The sequence below is a fragment of the Cydia amplana genome, chromosome 10 (assembly GCF_948474715.1).
Source record: "Cydia amplana chromosome 10, ilCydAmpl1.1, whole genome shotgun sequence".
Classification (NCBI taxonomy): Eukaryota; Metazoa; Arthropoda; class Insecta; order Lepidoptera; family Tortricidae; genus Cydia; species Cydia amplana.
The window spans coordinates 12,184,982-12,208,608 of NC_086078.1; the positions used below are offsets into that span (position 1 = coordinate 12,184,982).

Consider the following 23,627-nt stretch of genomic DNA (forward strand, 5'->3'; position numbering starts at 1 on the left):
AATATTTTATTTTAATAACAGAACACTTTGACGCTTCATGTACCTTGGAAAACGTGAACTGAATATGGCGGACCGGCCACAGTAGGTATGTCACGTGACCATCAAATGAAAAATGTTGCCATACCAGAACGCACTGAAGTATTGTTATCCTTTTCCACATAAGGGAAAATTTATTGGTTAGAAAGTGACAACATAATTTTTACTTATTCTGCATCGAAATACTTGGTATTTGTATAACTGATTGCATGTATAGAACAATATGCCGAGTCCACTCTTTTATACGTCATTGGTGTACATAAAGTTGATATAGTTTGTCAAAGGACTTTCTCATTTCAAACATAGACAGAGAGAATCATACTATCTTTGTCTTACACTAGTACTAGCACCCAGAAGAAAAGGATGGGTATAGTTTTCCTGGTTCTTACTGACTGACAAATTGGTTTGATCAACTATATTGCACAATTATATTGAATGGTACTGAATGGCAGAATAAGTTTGTGCCCTTAACTTAAAAAAAAAATATTTTAGAGGGAAATTGTTTTTGACATTTTTCATGTGAAGGTTCGATTTGAGTGATGCTTGCTGCTTAAATATAGATGGTCAACCAAATCTTGTCAGTAAAAAAAGGCGCGAAATTCAAATTTTCTATGGGACGATATCCCTTCGCGCCTACATTTTTCAAATTTGCCGCCTTTTTCTACTGACAAGATTTGGTTGACGCAGTATAATTATTATTTTACCTTATTTCCTCGCATGTTTGGAGAAAAGCACTATATATGCCTCGGCAGGAATAGCAATTCGTGGATTCGTCTTCTTTCCGCTCTCCGCGTCGTCCGACAAAATCGAAACTCATCCACGATTTGCCCTTTCCCGGCCTCTGCAATAATGTACTATTCAGTCTTTGCATTTTCGGTTGAATCACGCAAACAGTCGTAATTGCAATATTTGAACCTTAGCCAACTGCCAGTCTCGCAGTTCTTTTAAACTGTTCTTCACCATTGTTCTTCACAAAGCTCAGCAACCACTTGAGAAGTGACCTCCTAATAAGCATAAGTTTAACAGATCTCAAGCTCTAGTTATATTGGTGATGAATTTAATAATGTTTTGTGAAAGGAGGCAATAAATCTCAATATAGGTACATGGCATTGTTAACTTCACAAAACAAGGGTCTGACCGTGACCAAAATTCTGGCCTATTCCTACAGTACAGCGAAGGGGAATCCAACGCTAAGGCGAACTATTGTAAGCCTGGCCGCAGACATTCTTAATATGAGACATTAACTGCAGTGACTCATATTAAGTACCGTATTTTTTTTAAAGAGATTTCAAAATTAGTGCACTTTTCTCTTGTATTTTTTAAAGCTAAATGCCATAAAAACAAGCGAAACCTATGCTGGGACCATTAATAAAAACCATGACAAAGATAGACATACATGGGGCTGCCAGTCCAGTTGACTCACTTGCGCAGCTCTTGGATATATGTACCTACATAGGTACTTAATTATACTGCATATTTAAAACTTTCGCGTTTTGAACACATTATACTAACTCCGAAACGTCGGTAAATAAAGGCAATAAAATAAATTTCGCGATAGACCCATTGGATAGACCTGTCTATAAATGTGAGTTAATATATATACATGGTCAACCAGATCTTGACAGTAGAAAAAGGCGGCAAAGTTGAAAAATGTAGGCGCGAAGGGATATCGTCACATAGAAAATTTGAATTTCACGCCTTTTTTTACTGACAAGATTTGGTTGACGGGCTATATTATATAATTATTATACTCTTTGTCTCGGGTTCATGAATAAGAGCTCTAATGTAATTACAAGAGGCTCGCAATAATATCCCAAATATTAGCGGGAAAGGGTCAAATCCGTGACTTTCGTGAGATATTACATTGTTACGGGATATACAGTAAACCTATTGTTTATTGACGGCTAAAGCTTCTAGCTTTACTTACTTTTATTAATAAATATTAATAATACTGTGCTTCTTTTTTTCAAAATTTTAAACCCGGAGTAGTTTCGGAGATAAAATGGGGGAAGGGGGGGGGGCATTATTTGGTAATTTTCTTAAATAACTTATAAACGATTAATTTTAAAATTACAAAAAACAAGGTGACATTCTCAAAATGAGCTCTTTCATTTGATATATGTGATATAGTTCGAATCTTCTCATTTACCCCCAAAAGTGGCCCATTTCCGCCTTTGGGTCACAAACTTACATAGGTAATTATGTGTATCAAATTTCAACTTGATTGGTCCAGTAGTTTTGGAGAAAACAGACTGTGACAGACGGACAGACAGACAGACGCACGAGTGATCCTATAACCGTTCAGTTTTTTCCTTTTCTTGAGGTGCGGAACCCTAAAAAGATAGCATAAGTATATATCTACTACAGGTAACGTCTGTCAAATATTGCGCGATTGTCTGTCATTGATCTGTCTGGCATTTCCGTAAGTAGAAAAAAAGCAGAAAATTGAAAAAATGTAGGCGCAAATGGTTATTGTCCCTTTTTCTTCTGACAAAGTTGTTTGACCTGCTATAGTTCTAGAGATATTTAGCAATGTGACAGACGGACAGAGTTCCGTTTACCTTTTTGGTACGGAACCCTAAAAAAGTGACGGATTTAACTTTCTAATTGCGACAGCAATGTGGCATTGATATACTCTGGCGAGTCAACTGCGTCAGTAGAAAAAGGCACAATTTTTTTTTATTTTCTTTTTTTAATTTGCCGCCTATTCTACTATTCTACAAAGTTGGCTTGCCAAGTTGCCAGAATGTAGCAACATTAGCAACGCAATGTATCGAAGAAATTGACTGTGCTGCTGCAAAATGCTGCACTCGCAATCTGAATACCGATTTGAGCGGTTGCTAATACGCGTAACAGAGACAAACAGGTCCTTTGTCTACTCAGTTAGGACAATGTGTAAGGAAGATATATATGAAACCATTTCCATTTGGCAGCTGCACAAAGTTCACTGCGATTCGGTTGCGGCTAGCGGGCGGATGCGGGACATATCTTTAACGTTGGAAGTTTGCTGAACAATGGGTACTAGGTTTAGCTGTAACATAACGTGTATACTGGCAAGAGTCGATCTGCCTTAGAAATTTGGAATTGTAAAATAGGTATTTACCTCAAAGCAACTTTTACCTACTGTTATTAATGAGAGTCGTTCGTTCTAGAGTAGAGACCGACTAGTTCTTTTCCAAAGAGTGAAATATTTTTACCCATTAGTAATCTCACATTCTCTTATCACAATATTTGTGTCGAAAAACAGCGTGAACCATACCCGAATTATGTACAAAAACAAAGAGCAAAGTTTTATTGTTTTACACCCAAAAACAAGTTGTTTGTAGTAGCCGATACCCAATAAGTTCTTGATCCAATATTGTTCCAATAAATTATCCATCGACGGCAATTGGTGGTTGAGTCATAATACTATATTGTTTCGAATTTGTCATTTTGCCCAAAAGTGAGGTTAAGGGATTAAGGGCCACTGCAGACTATCTGAATACATGCACCAGAGTCAAGAATATAATTTTCACACCACCTATTCGGAAAAGAGCTTTTTCTTCCCTGCTAGGAGGGATCAAAGTGGCACTTTTCCTCCCTGCTAGAAGGCATCAAAGTAACATTTTTCTGTTCTAGAACACTATTTTTACATTTTTTTGCACATTATTTTTTTAGCTTAAATAATCTGTTTTAAGCATCAGATTGTGTCAACACTCAACACTAATATTTTTTTATTTTCCTCATAGTTGATGTGAAATGCAGTATGTGTCACACGGTCAGAGATGTACAAAATGGTTTTAAAAAAGCATTTAAATACAAAATGCAAAATACTTTTCAGATTTACTATTTCAAATGCAAAATACCAAATAGTTTTGCGTTATGTATTTCAAATGCTAAATGCAAAATAGGTATTTTCAAAATACTTTTTCAAAATAAAATACCTTTTGACCAAATCTCAGATATTTTTATTTATTTTAGGTATTTGTCATGAAAAAAAGCGCTGGTGGCCTAGCGGTAAGAGCGTGCGACTTGCAATCCGGAGGTCGCAGGTTCGAACCCCGGCTCGTACCAATGACTTTTTCGGAACTTATGTACGAAATATCATTTGATATTTACCAGTCGCTTTTCGGTGAAGGAAAACATCGTGAGGAAACCGGACTAATCCCAATACGGGCCTAGTTTACCCTCTGGGTTGGAAGGTCAGATGGCAGTCGCTTTCGTAAAAACTAGTGCCCACGCCAATTACTGGGATTAGTTGTCAAGCGGACCCCAGGCTCCCATGAGCCGTGTAGTGATGGGTAGGACATCAATTTAAAATGAGTTTGTATGAGTACCTCATTTTCTAAAACGAGGTGTTACAATGTCTTACTTCAAATGAGGTGAGGTACTAGCATATTTTCAGCGTCGACTATTCCATTAATTCCAACGGCGACAAAAATATTTAATGTAAAGTCCGTCAACCAAATCTTGTCAGTAGCAATGTAAAGCAAACTAAAGTAGGGCAACACTCAAAGAGCAGTATTGCGCTAAGAAAAGCAGCAATGTACATCGAACCAACAGTTTTTTTTTCCGCTGAGCGCGCCCTGCGTACGTCAATTCAAATTGTCACTCGCGGTTTATTGAAAAAAATTGAAACATGGACGGACAATTTAAAAGCGATGTTAAAACAATGTTAATCAAAATGATGAACAAATTTGAAGATATCAAAAACAACTCCCAATTGTAGTGCTTATATTCTCTTTGTTCCCTATCTATGTCTTCTAAGTTTACTAAAATAAAATCATATCAAAATGCAGATAATTAGATAGTGCATATATTTGTTATTTACAATATAATATGCCACTTGTTAATGTAAATTAGTGTACTGTTCTGGATGAATATGACATACCTGTGTAATTTTTTTGATTGGTATATATTGTACAATATACATATTAAAAATAAAACAACTGATATTTGGGTGTTTATTTAATTTAAAGGTAAATAAGATAAGGGTCACTTTTCGACTTGGTTGCGTTGTACACGTACATAAACCGCCATAGGTAAGTATTGTCTGAAAAGATACTACCTACTACGAACGCCTTATATTGGGCAAGATTTAATCCTGCAACAAACATGTATGGATTAGGTAGATATTGCGAAAGAACGGCGATATAATCGAGGCTTACTGTTTAAAAGGTTTACCTTTGTAAATAGTCACAACTGATTGCTGAAAATATTAGACATGTGGGTTTCCAGGACACAATTTATGGTCTTGTTGGATAGATTTAGGCATACGTTTTAATTTTATTTATGCCTTTTAACCCTAAAACAAAAAAACTGAACATAATCTTAAAAGTTCGAATGAGTTCTTCCAATACTTGTCATAACCTCAATTTTTAGTAATGTTTACCATCAACGAGCATGATTGTACATTGTAGGCCCCTTAGCTTTGCTTATTCTTATTTAATGTATTGGTATTTAATGGTGACAGCAGAAATATCTCTTGAAACAGAAACGATTCAGAATGAAAACCAAATGAAAACAAATAAGGTGACGGCTGTCATTCACGATCCACACTCCACAGATAAAACACAGATGACACGCGTTTTGGAATTATTTGAACACAGTGTTGCTAACCCGCGATTTTTCAAATTTGCCGCCTTTTACTACTGACAAGATTTGGTTGACGGACTTTATATACATATTTATGTATTCATCACTTCCTTTATAAATAAATAAATAGTAACATTTAATTGGAGTGCAATTCTGGAGGTTAAGAATAGAACTTTTAGGAGAAAGATAATTTTAGAATCAAGTAAAATGAATAGAGGAGTGAAGTAAGACATTTTTTCGGTACGAAGTACTGCGACAAATTAACAAAATGAGTGGTACAAATGAGGTGCCTCACGAGTGAGCGACTCAACACTAGAGCCGTGGCAAAATGCCGGGACAACGCGAGGAAGATGATGATTTGTCATGAGAAATAGAGACACAATGCAGAGCCGAACAAAAACGTCTAATAACATGGCACCTTATGCATGACATTTTGGTCATATTTATCAGTACGCGTATCAATAAATTCTGTTATTAATAATAATAATACTTCGTCTAATAGCGAAGAGTCTCGACCAACATCTTGAGAGACTCTCGCTAGGTGGTTGGATGGGAAGGGCCAGATGCAGAAGGCGGTGATCTTGGACACGGCGCGGATAGTCCGCCGGTTCCTCTCTCTGTGGCCCTGACCACCGGTAGCTTGGGCCTTGCCCCGCTGCTGGCGGCACCCTAGGTTAGGTTTTTTTATAATATTTTTATATTGTTTTTGTAAGTGTTTTTATATTTTAAATTTATATCCATATTGTAATAAAACCTAACTTAAGACGAAAAATGAATAAAGAGAATAATACTCACTTAAAATAATGTAAAAAACTAGACTAACGAAAAGAGAGCCATGGCTCCATTTTGTGACTTGTGTGGCCATTTATTTCGGTTGATTCTATGTAGTTCTTATTTTATTATTATTACACTTTTCTTTTATTAATAACAACTGGACTGGTATTGTTAAAAAGTGAAAAAATAAAATAAAACATCAATTTTTATTTATTACGCTTTTTAACAATACCTGGCGCTGGCGCCAGGCGCTAGCAGGTGCCTCTATCGGTCAAATTCGGCAATACAAGCGTCATTCGTTCATTTCATTTTGTTTGACTGGTAAGTAATGTTGGCTAAACTTAATCACAAAGTATTTTGCATTTTGAAATGAATATAAAAATGCAAAATACATCTCGAAAAGTATTTCAAATAAAATACAAAATGTTTTTTACTAAAAGGCATTTAAATGCAAAATACAAAATAGGTATTTTGCATTTTGTATTTGCATTTTAAATAGAAGTATTTCAAATAAATCGCATCTCTGCACACGGTATCAAAATTAATTCGTCGTCGGCGTTAACACTTGAATCCCTCATTACGCTCAGGATTCTATCTATTGTAGAATCCTTCGCTTCATTCAGGATTCAATGTACGCGCTTGACGGAAATAAATCACTTTGATCCCTTGTAACACAAACTACTATTATAGCTGGTCAACCAAATCTTGTCAGTAAAAAAAGGCGCGAAAATCAAATTTTCTATGGGACAATATCCCTTCGCGCCTAAATTTTTCAAATTTGCCGCCTTTTTCTACTGTCAAGATCTGGTTGACCAAGTATAAGTACAAAACTACCAAAACAGTTTTGCCTATACAAAACGGTAACTGTTTTGTTGTTTGACTCAGAGAAGCCAGCTCTGTCGTACTAAAAACGGCTAATTTGAAAAATGTTATCATTTGAATCTCGCGCCTTTTCTACTGACAAAGTTAGCTTGCCAGAGTATAGTTAGGTACCTATAGTTTGTCAAAGGATTGTCTCATTTCAAACATAGACAGAGAGAATCATATAGGTACTATCTTTGTCTTGCACTAGTAGTACTAGTACTAGCACCCACAAGAAAAGGATGAGTGTAGTTTTTTTTGTTCTTATTTACTGACAAATTGGTTTGACCGACTATAACTATTAAATTAAAACGCTACCTATGTGTAGTGTGTCATAGGACTGTCTTATTTCAAACATAGATAGAGAGAGTCATACTACCTTTGTCTTACACTAGTACTAGCACCCAAAAGAAAAGGATGAGTATAGTTTTTTTTGTTCCTATTTACTGACAAATTGGTTTGACGATCTATATAATACATATGCCAAAAAATCCATTTTATTAAGCCCTAAGTAGGTATATACATCATTTTGGAAAAGAGCTGATACATGGCTGATACCATCTGATACTTTAATCTTCAAATTGCCGCAAGGAAACTCGTTTTCACTCGTCATTTGGCTGTATGTAATTATATCCTTTGCTTGAAGCTGCGAGGAACTAAAAATATAAATGACCATAAATATTAAGGTTAGAGCGAGATACAAAGATAAATGACCTTGGTTTTCTCGCTCTACCTTAGAACATGCAGGACTATTATGCAGGACCGTGTGAATGCGACTTAAGAGATTAAAAAAAATATATAGTTGGCGGGAAACAAAAAAAAAAACAAAACCAAAAACACATGGTACATTTTGTTAAGTGCAATCATCTTCTTTTCTCATTAATTCAGTGTTCCCCATTTGTCCCGACTGTAAATAAAACAATACTTTTAAAATGTTGTCACCCGAAGATCAGCAAGTACAAATATGCCTACTGAAATCCAATTTAGAGGAAATTGAAAGTAGCTTGGTTGTTCAGGTAAGGATAAAGTGCAAGTAGTGCAACATGTATATTATTATAGTAATGCATGTTGCATTTCTATATTATATGCCTGTTGAAACTTTTAAAGTTCACGTGTAGACAGGCCAATCTCCTACATAATGCGATTGTAAGTATTTAATGTAGTTTCGTTCGAGCTAGTACGATACCTATATTTGGGTGCACCGTCGAACTAAATATTATTATTACGTAGTAATAATAAGCAATAACTCATATACATGGGTGCATAAAAATAAGCAAATGCGTAATGCTTGGTACGCGCTTTGTAAACTTTTAGTTAAGTAGTTACCTATATATAGAGTCCGTTCGGAAAGAGAAGAGTCGTGGAATACGTTCCACGACTCTTCTCTTTTCGCACAAACTCTAACCCATCTAAGAAAAAAACATTAGATGCACATCACATCAATTTATCTATGATGTAAATGTGTAACGTACAATAATGGGACTATTTAAACTCGGAAATAGGCATTGTACACTACAGTTCTAAGTGCAAACTCGTCTAATGATCTAATCGTAACTTCTCGGGGCAGAGGTGTAGGGTTGGAGCCGGTCTACCTAGCTTTATTTGACGTTCATAAGCGCATTGTAATTATGCCTACTTGAATAAACTTTTATCTTTATCTTTAGTCTATAATGTTAGCGAAACTCGAAAGCTACCCCAGCATATTAATCACATAAACTAGGTCACTCAACAGTATTTAAAGAACCACTTGAAAGTTTAAATTAAATTAGAGATGTTACTTTAAATGATATGTGACGTTATCTATGAAAAGGGGCCTTATTGTCGATGGCGTTTACGTCATTGTTAACGATGCTCCGACATGAATACAATGCCGCGCGACGCTGTACGGCGTAAGCGCCATCGACAATAAGGTCCCTTTTCATAGATAATGCCCCATATAGTGAAGTGAATCGTTGGAGACATAAGTACCTACGTAGGGAGGTTAGAAAATAATTTACCGTTTTAGAAATAGGTACTACGGCAGGCAATCGCCGTTTTCATGCCTAATAACAGTAGGTAATAAAATATAACACTTGAGACCAAGGGCAAGAAAGAAATGTGGTTATACGGTTTTTGATATAATGGAAGAGAATATTCAAAAGCCCGGAGTGCTCCAAAGAGTCCAAAGTAAATTGAGAAAATTTTTTTTATTAATTCCACAGCGCTCAGCTCTGCCCGAGCTCGACGAAGAAAATGAGAAGCAGTACAGAGAGACAATGGTGGCGTTGAAGATATCGCGCGCGCAGAACGAGCAGATAGAGCGGCTCAAGCAGGAAAATGGTGAGTCTCATCGCTCGGAATGGCTTGTGGTATTTCGCCTACTCATCTCAGCCAGGCGTGGCTCACTCCGCGATTCCGTCGCATCGCAACAAGTACATAAAAGTACATCCGTCCCACACAAATTTTGGCGGCTAGCCATAAGCCGCGCGTGGCGCTTGCGCCAGTTAAATAGCGCTCATATATGTCCTAATTGTAACAGACGCGTTTTGTTAGAGAGTGAATCTTCTGTACCTAGTACTATTATTTATTCTGTGTCTCAGCCGAAAAACGCCCACTGCTGAACAAAGGCCTTCCCCAAGGATCTCCACAACGAACGGTCATTCTACTTTGCCCTCAACCAACGGTTATTTTAGTCATATTACTATACCTAGATAGCAGCGTGAATGTAAGTATTCAGATTCAGGATACACCACCAATTACTGCGACATTGCTGCCGCTGCATTGCTGCCGCAAATGTCACGTTAGAAATCGATGTTTCTGTCCGTATTTTTAACTTTACGACAGTAATCTATTCGGATCTATTGTCGCTCTGCATTGCTGCATTACTGTGGGAAACGTCAAATCAAATGTAATGTAGGTACCTACATGTCGCGACAAAATGACCTTTTTAACATTTCCTCCCTGAATGTTGCGCTGCAATACTGCTGCCGACTGCATTGCTGCCGCAAATGTTAAAATCGATAATATGTCGTATACTGCTGCCCACAATTTTGACACTTGCTGCAGCAATGCGTCGGCAGTAATATCGCGCTGCAATGCTGCTACAGTAATGGTGGTGTAGTCTGAATCTGAACGGTACCTCAATTCGTAGATAAGTAACTATCACAACAAAATCAAGCGGCATTTATTTACGCTTGTTTCTCCGTACTAGGGTTTGCATGACGGATCCGAAATGTATGGGAATATCCGCGGATCCGGATCAGATCCGGATAATTTCATACATTTCGGATCCGGATTGCAAACCCTACAGTCTGTACCTACAGACCTACACCGTACACCTATTATAATAGTTAATTAATGTTAGAACCATGTTTGTATAAACTTTTAACCGAGCTTAAAACTAATTAAGTTATACTTTACAACTTATAATTTAATTAGTAAGGGTAGAAATGAGTGGGTGTGTGGATGTGGAGTAAGGAGTAGATACTTACCTACCTAATTATTTATATTTATGACCAATTGTAAATGGTGATTGACCATGTAGAATGAGATAATCAGTGTTTCCTTTGCGCTATGACATGAGTGTTCAAAGTTCAACTTAAAATGGCTCTTGTATCCTGCCATAATCATAATATATGGCTGTTGTTCTTTATATTCATGCACTGAAACCACTGAAAGAAATGTTTACATAGGAATAACAAAATTCATGATGTATTATGTTACTAGAATACCAACTTATACAAAAATTTGGACTTTCGAACTGCCGAACGTTACATTGCCATTACAAAAAGTAAGAAAAAGTCGGTTTGTAACAAGAAAATCAGTTTTAGGATATTGATCAAAATTTATTTCTTTATTCCTTAAGATCAGTTTTTTAAGATGGAAAATGTTTATCAGATCGTTTTCGTGAGGGAGCAGGCATTTTTGGAAAATTGAAAATGGTGGAAAAAAATGTCAAAATTTCCTGTTCTTTCGGACAGAAAGTAGATTATTCTGATAACCAAAGCCGATATCGAAATAATTAAAAAAATCTTCCGAGGTAGATAGATTGTCTATCGTTTGGAAAAATGATAATTATAATAAGTCCATGGTCTAGGGCTAGGGTCTCTGATTTGAATGGACGACGAGCAGAGGGCTGTACTAGATACCTACTACGTATATTTTATTTTTGATATTCATTTTCAATATCATCACAGACATCCAGAAGCGGCACATCTACTCGTTTGCTGTACATGTTTCATAAAATAGGACAGATTGACATATATTCAACGAGGGAATTATGCAGTCAGCTGCAGGGATAGAAAAGTGACCGGAAACTTCTATGCAAGGGTACCTACACCCTGCACGTGTCTGTAGGCTAAAATAAGCTACATCGCTGTGAGACACTAGGTACCTACTCTGGTAACATTGTGCCCACTTCAACTTCAATTTATAAAGGAAGGACGGAAAAGGTTTGAAGCGATATTTCTTCGTTGTAATTCTAAACCACTCGCGGGGATACGCGCGTGATAAATACCAACTCTCCCTAGGGCAGTATTATTAACACATTGTAAGAAGAATTAGAGATGAGACTTCTGTATTTTTTAGATAATCGATTATTGAGTTCCATAGTAAACATCGATTTTTATAAGCTTTTCAATTATAAACTATGGTTAATCTTTTTTTTATCGTTTCTTTTTAAGATCGAGTCGATATTGCTTGTTTAATGAAAACAATCGAGGATTTTTGCCTAAAATTTTACCGGGTGCATCCCCCATTGAGGATAATAAGTCACTTTTGTCACTGACAGACCTTTTATATCCAACAACTAAAACACGAATTGGCCTGTTTTAATCTGGGGCCTTATTCGACAAGCGTCGTTTGACGTATCGTGTTGAACTCCCGTTGAATCTGAACAATCCTGTGTCAAAATTTGACATTAGCAATCCACAGTTAGGTGACAACCAAACCAAACCATTATAAACCTTAAAGTTAATAAAACAAAGTTGATATTTGTTAAATTATTGGTTGTACCAAATGATATTATCCGCACTTGATGAACATGCGATTCATTCAACTGCTGAATTGAAGTAGATGCGAAATCTAACAGTTGTACATGTCGAATAGAGGCCCTGGTGATATGGCCGCAATATCTCGAATTTAGCTCGTACCTAAACGTGATAACATTGCGTGATATCGATGATGTTGCCTCGTGATGTGCTAGCTAGATAAAGTTAACCGCACTATTTGCCTATATTAAATCAGCAAATAAACTATGACTTTTTTATCTACTTATTACATTTCTTGTATAAATTATCGTGTAGAAATACTTAAATCAAATTAAACCATTAAGTTACTCAAAACCTACTTAATGATTTAACTTGAGCGGTCTGTACCCGTGGCAACTATTCTTCATTCATTCCCTACTAACTCTCTTTGTTTCCTTCAAGCTTCATTAGCTTCAGACGATAGACAGTAAACTTTAAGACACCTACAAAGCCCGCGGTACTCGTAATTGAAATGTCAGTCCGGGTAACGTTTGAAACCTGGTTAAAGACAGATCAATGGAAAGACGTTTCAAAGTTACACAGCCAGCATGTCAGAACTTTTGTTGATTTAAAAACACAAAAAACATTGTCTCTTGCACAATAAAAGTGTGTCCACGGTGCACAAGACCGCTGACATCCGAGCCTTGGAACTATATTCACAGAGCTTGCTGATTGATATGCAGTAGTTGGACCAGTTTAACATTTTTGCTGAATCCGAATTACTTATATATAGGGTTTTAATTTTTCATTAGATAATCATTACTATGAATCAACCAACCAAGCTAACTCTGCACAGACTTGTATAGAAAGTGTGCGAGTGTCACCATAAGGCAGACGAGCCAGGTGGTGCGGCCGGCAATATAAAATTGAAGGACAATACGTGCGTGAACTAGATATTAGAACAGACTGACGTAATTTTTTTTCTGTTCTTTGATCATCGTGTCTGGAGTGCACCGACTTCGTCGTGACAAAGTGTGAAAATGTCACAATAGGTAAACATCAAACAAAGTTGTTTTAAGTTTTAAAGGCCCGTCCAGAGTCTGGACGGGCCTTTGAAACCATAACCATCAAATTTGTTTGGTGTTTATTGTGACATTTTCACACTTTGTCACGACGAAGTCGGTGCATAGTTAGCTAAGTAGGACTCTATTGCTTATAGGTCATCTTATCATAATAAAACAACGGTTTTTGATGGAGAAAACGTTCCTATCTATGGGAAAATCTCTTTGAATTGCGAGCTTTGTTAGGTACTTATATGCTTGAAAATAGTTGTCAACAATAGAAAAGGACGTTGCGAGCTTTGTTAGGTATATGGTTGAAAATAGTTATGTCAACAATAGAAAAGGACGTTCTCAAATAATAGCCGATAACAAAATGTTTGCGAATATGTGTTTGAGAACTCGTGTGTGTGTTGTATAGCACACCAGACGGGCAGTTTCCCGCTGCCGTCTCCTATGTCAACTGTGTATGGGTACGTGAAAGCAGACAATTCTTTTGTATTCCATTTTACTTTAACTTGAAGAAAAGAAAGGTATTTAGAGTTTTCAGTTTGTTCAAAGCTGGATTAGGATGTTTTTTTATTAACTAGTAAAAATACGACTTGCGTATATTCACGTATCAATAAGCACGTACTTTGTAAGCTTATCTTAAAAAAAAGCAAAAAACCTTTGTTTAGATTTAAGGTTACATTGCGGTTACGAAAGCATTGCTGCACATCGTTACCAGAAACAGCCGAAACAGGGTAACTCATTCTTAGCCTCCTTGACAAAGCGTTGCTGCAGCAGCATTGCAGCCAAGGTAACGTTTGGTTGTTAACTGCAGCTGCATTACTGATGTTGATGCGGCGTCATTGTTGCTGCCGCTGTATCTGTCAATTTCCTTGATAAAATGAGTGACGGAATGAACGTCATTTCGTCACCTTTTAGACGACGGGCGGTTTCACTGTCTATTTCCTTTATAAATTAATGTATCAAAACATTCAACGCTGACACTCTTTTTATCGAGCAGATTGACACAATAACACTGCAGCAGCAACACTGCAGTTGTCAGTGGCGGATTTGCAGTCTTGGCTAGTGACTACTAGTCGCCCCTTATTCAGCATCCATCATGTAGAGTGCCGCTTTGCTGCCGCCCCTAAGGTCTTGTGGCCCGGGCCTTCTGAGTCTAAGGGCATATCTGCCACTGGCAGCAGCCTTGGCAATTAGAATGTAGTTTGTGATATACTATGTAAAAAGCTGACTACCACGCGTACAGCGTGTAACAAATGAGACTAAGGGAACATTTATATTTTTATTGGCCCATTACACGTTCCAAGAGCAAAGGTTATCACTTATCAGTCTCTTGGAAAAGAATTATCTTCACTCAGATTACTTTATTTTTTAATGAGATTACTCTTGATAACCATTACCCCACATCACGCTTAATGGAACGAGCGATTTTCTTTTATGGAGTGATTTTAATTACATATGAAGCATGCAAAAGGACTTTTTTGAAGTGAAAACTTCTTTAGCGGCGCTGGGCACTTTTTGAGGTGGGGAAAGAATGATAGACTCGAGACAGCGTAAGGCGATCACGTGACCGTAAGGCGCTCACGTGACCGTAAGGTTTAGATGGCCACTCATTTAGATGGCATTTAAATCAATAAAGAAAAACTCAATGACATTACATGAAAAAGGTTCTAATCTTGTACGGGCTGAAATACGAGGATCTCACAGTTACATTCTAACTTTATATCACTCAAATATAATTCAATAAAGCTACATCTTGAAGAAATCGCTAATAAAAGTGAACTCTAGTGCTGGTGAATAAAACTCAAAATATCATGACCAATGATCATGATGATGAATATTTAGATGCGAGGTCTGCAAGGACTGCAAGGTAACTTTACAATTTCTATTCGAATTTTAAACAATGAACGCTACAAATTTAAGCTCACTGGCTATGCAGCAATTTTGGAACTAAAGTTTTTCAATAGAAAGGAGGATGGGTCAATTATTAATAGTGCTGCAGACATTTGGACTAGTCATTGAGTTTTCACTTCTGTTGGCACTCCCGGAGTGCAACCCGTTGTTTTTTTATGGAATCCTAGGCCTGGGCAGTCCGCGCGAAATTCCGGGCGGTGCATAGTAGGTAGCTTATAAAGTTATATTATAAATAAACCATCCATTCGTTATAATACCTATAATATGTATACGTGTTTTGAAATACAGGAAACATTTCCTGCCTCCGGCGAGACTTGAACTCGCGACTTTAAACTACCAGCCCACCCGTCGGCTGAAATAGTATTTTATGCAACCGTTGTTTAAGAGAGGTCAAAAAAGGCGAGTGGCGTAAGTAACAATTTGAGGCGAAGCCGAAAATTGTTAATAAAGACGCCACGAGTATTTCTTGACTCAGTTAAACAACGTTGCATACAATACTTTTTCTACGACCAAGCACTTACTTTTAAATAAAATTGTAAATTTAACAAATATTTTTAATTCAAGAAGTAGCAAAGATGGAGGGTACGGGCGGGAAAAGAATGAATGAATGAATGAAATTTAAAAAAAACATGTCTATGGGTCACTTATTTGTCAGTGATGACATTTAAAATAAGGTTGGCAACACTGTATTTCGTTCAATATTTTTTAAGTGGTCATTACACAAAGTATCGTAAAATCGCCAAAAAGATACTGCGTGTATGCACAAATTCTTTTTTGGGGAATAGACTAAAGACTTGTCTTGACAACTATGGTAGGGTTTTAAAGGTGTGTGCACGACCCTTTAAATGGCAAATAAAAGTACGGGAGTAGAAAAATATTATTTAGTATATTGGTTAATATTTTAATGAAATACCACGTACCACGTTAATATTCAAAATTTAACGTGGTTTCTTCTGTTGTGTGGTTTATTTGACATTTTTAAGAATTTAATCCGTTCTCATGTTCAAGGGCTAACTAAAAATGTTCCTTTATGATGTTTTTACGATGCTCATGCTGTTTACAATACTTATGTTTTTAGAAAACAATTCCTTACCTAGTTACCACGTACAGTCGACGTCAAAGATACCTATCTTTACGTTTATTACAAAGTAGTAAGGTGCAAAAGTGTAAACATATCTTTGAAGTCGACTGTACATACATATACATACATTTAAGGCATACCTAGGCCGATAGATTTCTATAAGGTTTTACTAACACGTTCATAAATAAATTTTTGGCATGTGGCAAACTAAAGGGGCCCACTGATTAACAGTCCGCCGGGCGGTATCGGCCTGTCAGTTGTTCGGCACTGTCAACTTTTTGTTCTAACTGACAGGCCGATACCGTCCGGCGGACTGGTAATCAGTGGCCCCTTAAGATGCCGACGAAAATCTTCGAACCTACTAAAACTAAGTTTTAGAGAGTTCCAAAGAGTTTGCATTCATACATTATTCAAAGGAAACCGAACGCAACCGCTTACGGAAACATGGTAGGTATTAAAATTCTGTTCTGAAATCCCTTGTTGCGAATGAACATATAAGTAGGTAGTGGTAACTTTTAAAGCTAAGCATACTATGGATTTACCAAATTGTATAAGTTAAGTAGTACACTTTTTTGTCTTATTAGAAAGATCTCGTGATTCTGAGTAGAAATACTTAACATAAAAATTCCCAAATAAAAAAAAGTGTACGTACAAACATGTATAACATTTGGATTGGAAAAACATATATGTATTTAGGTAATATTCACTTAGGTAGATGTTTTATCAAAGAGGTTACACTGTTAGAAATCCATTTGAACAATTTTCTCCCTTCGTAATACCCAAAGCTTCGATTTATCCCCAGATCGCGAGAATAAGTATGCGCGCGTGACTCGGTTGCTAATATTTGCCCTGATTTGAATATAAATTAGTTTTTAACGATACATTGAATTTCATAGTTAAATTATTCTGACTTTTGAATTTAAACTTTATAGCTCAAAACGATACTTTCATAGGAACTTCATCAGGCTAAGTTCACCAAAGTGGGCTGTCAAAATTTTAATTTCATCATCATTATTTTTATGAAGGTTTATACCCTGAGTTTCGGCATAGAGGATGTTTTCTATACTTATACATATAAACGGTTGGGGTTTAGGCTCCCGGAAGTTAGACTTACCGCTACACGCATTGAATTATTTATCGCGGAGGAGTCTCAAAACCTGTAAGCACATCCCTGATACCGATTTGAGTCCAACTGAATCCGCCTTCATATCAAACGTCATACACATGAGTACCTACCTCAGTGTGTTTAATAAAACAACTTCCAGAATATGCAATGTATGCCCTTTTACCTATTTATTATCGCACATGAGCTAGTAACTAGACTCCGCAACTTTGCCTTTTGTAATTGCAAATTAATACGGTAAAACTTTACGAAAGTTTGGGGTTAAGTTGATAGTTTTACAACGGCCGTAAAATTTGCATTATTCATTATTTACTGAAACTAATCATGCAACTACAGATTACTATAATATTGATGTTTACCTACTGTAAAAAATCTCGCATAGAATTATATTATGGCTTAACACTGAAATTGCAAAGTCGCCCCTGCATTGGATGCCACCCCGTTGTACACGGAAGTTATTCCCCAAATCCCCATGTTTAACAATGTGATATACAGATTCGCATCATGTTTATACTTTTGTAGTACTAAACCATAAAATATGAGTCTCCAGGTGGCTGACGACATCTTTGGCGGGAAAAATATATAAGAAATACATTGCGTTCTCTCAGCATTTGCGATATTTGCTTTGTACTTAACTACTTACCACCAACTTTACCCACAAAGCTTACTTAACAGAATAGTACGTAAGTACGTTTTTAGGGTTCCGTACCCAAAGGGTAAAAACGGGACCCTATTACTAAGACTCCGCTGTCCGTCCGTCCGTCCGTCTGTCTGTCACCAGGCTGTATCTCACGAACCGTGATAGCTAGACAGTTGAAATTTTCACAGATGATGTATTTCTGTTGCCGCTATAACAACAAATACTAAAAACAGAATAAAATAAAGATTTAAGTGGGGCCCCCATACAACAAACGTGATTTTTGACCGAAGTTAAGCAACGTTCGGGCGGGGTCAGTACTTGGATGGGTGACCGTTTTTTTGCTTGTTTTGCTCTATTTTTTGTTAATGGTGCGGAACCCTCCGTGCGCGAGTCCGACTCGCACTTGGCCGGTTTTTTATGTTATTTATTTTAGGGATCCTCAAACGACGTCGTTTGGATCGAAGCACATTCCCTTAGCTTGTATTGTAGGTATATACATTATTAAATTATGGGCGAACGAACTACATACATTTTCAACTTGTAAGAGGTTGCATCTATTTGTGTGCTATGGCAATTTTTTTAAGCAGAAAAATAAAATTCAGAAGAAGAAGACTTTAAAGCAGTATTGACCGTCTTTCTATTTCAAATTTAATAAATGTAATCAAAGACGTTTTCGTAACCCAATTAGTTAAATTCCCCTCTATCGATCTCTGTATCTTTTGAGAGTATTTCTGTTCTTTATAGTCCAATTAAAAAATCTCGGAAATCAATCTTTCATGTAGAAGCTTAACCAAATATAAATTTATCCGTGATCACAGAACATTTGTGGAAATTATACTAGAATTGCCATAAGCCCACTTCAACATGCTATTGTAAAAGAAAGGGTAATATTTTTTAAGTACCAATATATACCTATGTATTACTTTACTAGCTTCGGCCCGTAACTTCATCTCTATACAAAGATTATAAATTTTTCGCGGCAAATAAAATCTCTTCTACATTTTCCTAATCAGAACACGATACCTGATATGGCCTTAAACGGATCCCACTATTTTGTTACATCTTGTCCATGATGTATAAGTTATAAAGAGATTAATCGAGAGAATTGTTTTTTTGTAAAACTCACAAAACCTTAAATAACCGACTGCAAAAAGATCAATTTTGATGGGCAGTGTAAACGCGTAACAAACGTGTACTGAGAGACATACTAGTCGAATTGCTAACCTCCTTATTGCTAACATTAGGCAGCTTCCTTTCCATGTTAACTTTGAATAACCCAAAAACATTTCACAGTTCGACTAACAGCGAAACGTACGCAGCTGAAACACCAGTGCGAGGGGTTGGCAGAGGCCCTCCAGGCGGCACGCGAGAGCCGAGGCCGGCTAATCGACTTAATCAGCGACGAGGAACACGCCGATGAGAGTAACATGTAACGTAGCTCACGTTTGTACGCAGCTATGACACCGGCGTGGAGGCTCTGAGGGCCTACCGCGAACCAAGTTCGACGTGTTACCTCCCTGTCACACTTACGTACGAATTTACAAGTGCGACAGAGAGGCAACACGTCGAACGTGGTTCGCGGTAGGCGCTCTGGTGCGGGAGAGGAAGACAGAAGGCGCAGAGAAAAGTAGGTATCTCATGTTTAGACGTAGATCGGACACCAGTGCGAGTGGCTGTAAGTACTTCAGGATCCGGCTGATTAGGGATGAAAGGCGCAGATGACAGTATCATGTAATGTATCCTATGTTTAGACTACTGCAAAGAGTACGCAGCTGAAAGTGCTGAAACATCCGTACGAGGGTTTGGAAGAAGCTCCAACGTTCGAGAGCTAAGTCTGAAGAAATAATCCGCCGACTAGTCTACCTATCTCATGTTTTTAACAAGCTTTTATTAGGTCGACCTGTATGTAACTATGTAATGGATTCTAAGGTAACTAATTTAACCATCTTCCAAGGATCGTAGCGTCATGAAAATTGGCAGCTGTATGTAGTTCTGATGATAATACAATAATATGGTACTGTCGAACTAATCTGATAATGGAGACAGGAGGTGGCCATAGGAACTCTTTGATGAAACAACGCAACCTAATTGTGTTAGGGGTTTTTAGAATTGTCTCGATGAGTATTAGTTGTCTGTCGTAAGAAAAGTACAGTCAGCGATAAAAGCTTGTACCAAAAATTAAAATTTTGTAAAAACTTTTTATATAGTTAAGGTGGCAGCGCAAGGCCGAGGGGCCGGAAGAAAATCTAAGAGAAAATCTTCGATTGTTGTAGCCTAGATCAGAGATGAAGCACCCGCTGATGGGTCCCTAAACAATTTATCCAGTTGTCATCAAACGAATGCCAAATAATGTTTTAATGTTTATTTGGGCACAAACGGTACCTACATGTTTCTTATATCTAGTGTCTACACGATACATCATTCATAAACCAATACAGTTGCCACCACTTATTAGCTCATTAAAAAATAAACAACAACAGTCAAATTAGGACAAGGGCTTAATTAATGAAGATATAACTATGTTTATACATTAAATAATATATGCAATTAAAGTGTAGAGTTACAGTGTCTTTAATTCGTTTGTTCACTTGAAACCAAAAGTACTTGATGTTTAAATTTAGTCGAGGAGTCATTAAATATATCAATTTTTGAAAAAAATATCATTCTTGAATTTACAAGCTCTTATCGGAAAGGAGTTTGACTTGTATAGTGAACTTTAGTGAATTTTAATGATAGTGAACTTTAAGAATACTGATTTGAATGTCATATACAGTCATAGAAATTATATAGGTACAGAGATTGTGTCAATCGATAAACAATCTGCCGTTGTGGGGTAAGAACCACTTCTACCTGGAGTACCTAAACATTAATAGAATTTGAAATGCTTATTCCACTTCATAAAGTATTTCCATAAATGTTTGTATAGGATTATTACCGTTTAATACTCCAAGAATATGAACGTGTTCCATGAATGTATGTGTTAATGTATATCTTTTTTTTGTTTTTCTTTTTTATGGTGCACTGTTGTGGGCTTCATGGGCCCAGTAGCGGTGTACTATTATAAGTTAAGGTATTTATTGTAACTAACATAGTTTTTAAGTTATTTTTATTGTACATAACTAACATTTTATGAGCCACGAGCTTGAAATAAACGTTATATTATTTTATTTTTATTTTTTTTACAGACGCGCCTACGAAGACTCGTTGGGACATAAGGCAGAGCGATTTAGGCAGACTCGGAGTTTCTACGTAAGTACATATTTGTTGTTGTTTTTGTCCTAAGGCCGGCAGGGGTGCATAGGATCTGTAGGTATATTTCAGCTAACACCGCAATGTAGCAAGCTTTCGAAGATCTATCATACTGAGTATTCGAGACGCCCAGACTTACGGCTGCTTGCGTTATTTGCTCTTGCAATGGATTTAATGTAGGTAATTAATTTAATGTCGTTGACTAGGACGAAGACCAGATGACTCGGGAATTCGAAGAGGTTAATAAAACGAACTGCGAGCTCGAGACTGAAGTCGCACGGCGTCAACAAATCGTTGGCGAGCTCAAGAAGAAACTTGAAACTATGATACCGGAGGTTCCTGAAAACTTGCCTGTAGCCATGTGAGTTTCAATGCTAATAACATTTAGAGTATAACACAAAAACTGGTAAATAATAGGTAAAAACATGTCTATAAACTAAAACAAACTGCGAGTTACGCTTGCTCGCTAATAGTAAGAAAAGCATAGGTAACGTGTGCTTGTCTCTTGAGGAACTCCCGCAGACTCCGCTGGATTATAAAGGGCAACATATTATTCAAAATATATATAGTCACTGCTTTATTTGTAAAATACCAGGAAGATAAACCGCTTTACTTATTTATATTCCTTCACCAGTTCACCACCTACACCATTTTACCGGGTACCGAAAGTGTAGTGATATTTTATATGGTCCATCTAATAGTGAAGTGGTCTGTGGCATACTAAATGGAAATTCAATTAGTTGTCGCTGAAAGCTAGTTCTCGTGATTCCATTCATTAGTTACATGTTTAAATAGTCGTTCCAATTAGTTCCTATAGTTTTCATTCTCATTTGCAAATAGAGGCTGATTCTGATTTTACAATTTGTTAAGGCGAAAACCTTGTTTTTATACGACCTCGAGTCTTGTCATTAGTTACTCTTAATTTGCTACTTTCCTACTAGTCAAATCAGCTTCTTTTTTAGAACTGTCAAAACGATTTTCTAATATGGAATTTATATGAAAACATGTGTAGTGACGTCACGGTCAACTCACCTACTTTTTATGTTTCAATCCAATTTATTAAATAGAAATAGTATTTAAAAATAAGTGCTATCTATATTTTTCTAATAATTATCTGGTGCTTTATTTCGTGGACGGTGTGAAATAATTTACTTTAAGTAGACGAAAGTACCTACCCAATTGTCGTTCTCGCTTGTTATCATTTTAAAATAAGAATTGTAAGAAGACTTGTATCGTAAGTAACTTGTACTATTTGAAACTTGATGGGTACGCTGACAGGTGTAATTTCAATACAATTTTGCAAGATTTGGCGGTTTTAGGTTATAAATTATATGGAGAGGCCTATCAGTGAACCAATCGAGTTTGAAAAATACTATACTTACTGCCTACTTACAATTCTTATTTTAAATGATTTGACGTTTAAAATAACCCTTGTACAGGGGCTATCAAAATCGCTGCCAACTTAGCTTGGTTTAACTCTAGGGATTTTGAGATAAAGACATTCATATAGTTTGTCAAAGGTCTGTCTCATTTCAAACATAGACAGAGAGAATCATACCTTTGTTTTACACTAGTACTAGCACCCAAAAGAAAAAAAGAATGAGTACCTATATATTTTTTGGTTCATATTTACTGACAAATTTATTTGACTAACTATATCTATTCTTACAGGGGGAAAATGGAGCTAGCCGAGAAATTGAAATTGCTCATGAAAAGAAAAGAAGATCTTCGCCTGAAAGTGAATGGTCTGAAGAAGAAGGAGTCTTGCCTTAATATTTCACCGTAAATATTTCCAGTGTGGAGCAGAGCATAAAGCTTTTCAATTAATTGTATAAGTAGGTGATATAAACCTATTTGAATTATCTATAACCATTTCATAAATAATAAAAATTAAATATGCTTATATACTTTATCGTTTATTTTCATTAATAAGTGGTCGACCTGACAAACTCTTCTTTAAGTAAGTATAGCCAAGTTCGTGAACACTGGCATATCAACAACACGTAACGATATATCGCTAAGCTGTATTATATGTAGTACCTACATTACGATACAAGTGCGAAAAGAAGGAATTACCTTTTCGAACGTCAGTAAGTGTATTGTACAACGTTTTACAGCGTATTTCATGTATAGTGCTAGTTACCGCAATAGGACGGTATATTAGCGCCATATGTATAGGTACTGTAAAATAAAGATTAGGTACTTTCGATGGAGGTATGCGCAATTTTAAAATAGTTTATCTATAGACAAACCATACGCCAATTACTGGGATTAGTTGCCAAGCGGACCCCCAGGCTCCCATGAGCCGTGGCAAAATGCCGGGACAACGCGAGGAAGCTGATGATGATCTATAAACAAACCA

General features: G+C 36.7%; 2 protein-coding genes across 2 annotated transcripts in view; both read left to right on the forward strand.

Moving 5' to 3' along the window:
* The window catches only part of LOC134651498 (cuticle protein 76-like), a 149,548-nt gene that overhangs the window by 45,227 nt on the left and 80,694 nt on the right, over positions 1-23,627 (forward strand). The gene's annotated exons all lie outside the window — the stretch shown is intronic.
* On the forward strand, positions 8,178-23,051 carry LOC134651688 (uncharacterized). The gene is made up of 6 exons (XM_063506789.1): positions 8,178-8,261; positions 9,447-9,564; positions 19,310-19,445; positions 21,202-21,265; positions 21,472-21,626; positions 22,937-23,051. The coding sequence occupies exons 1-6, from the start codon at positions 8,178-8,180 to the stop codon at positions 23,049-23,051; spliced, it is 672 nt and encodes a 223-aa protein (XP_063362859.1).

Bases quoted from the DNA above. Each gene is read 5' to 3' on its own strand.
- LOC134651688 (XM_063506789.1), top strand. From the start codon at position 8,178: ATGTTGTCACCCGAAGATCAGCAAGTACAAATATGCCTACTGAAATCC. The intron at 19,446-21,201 runs GTAACGTAGCTC...TTTTTTTTACAG, and splicing joins CACGCCGATGAGAGTAACAT to ACGCGCCTACGAAGACTCGT. The intron at 21,627-22,936 runs GTGAGTTTCAAT...CTATTCTTACAG, and splicing joins GAAAACTTGCCTGTAGCCAT to GGGGAAAATGGAGCTAGCCG.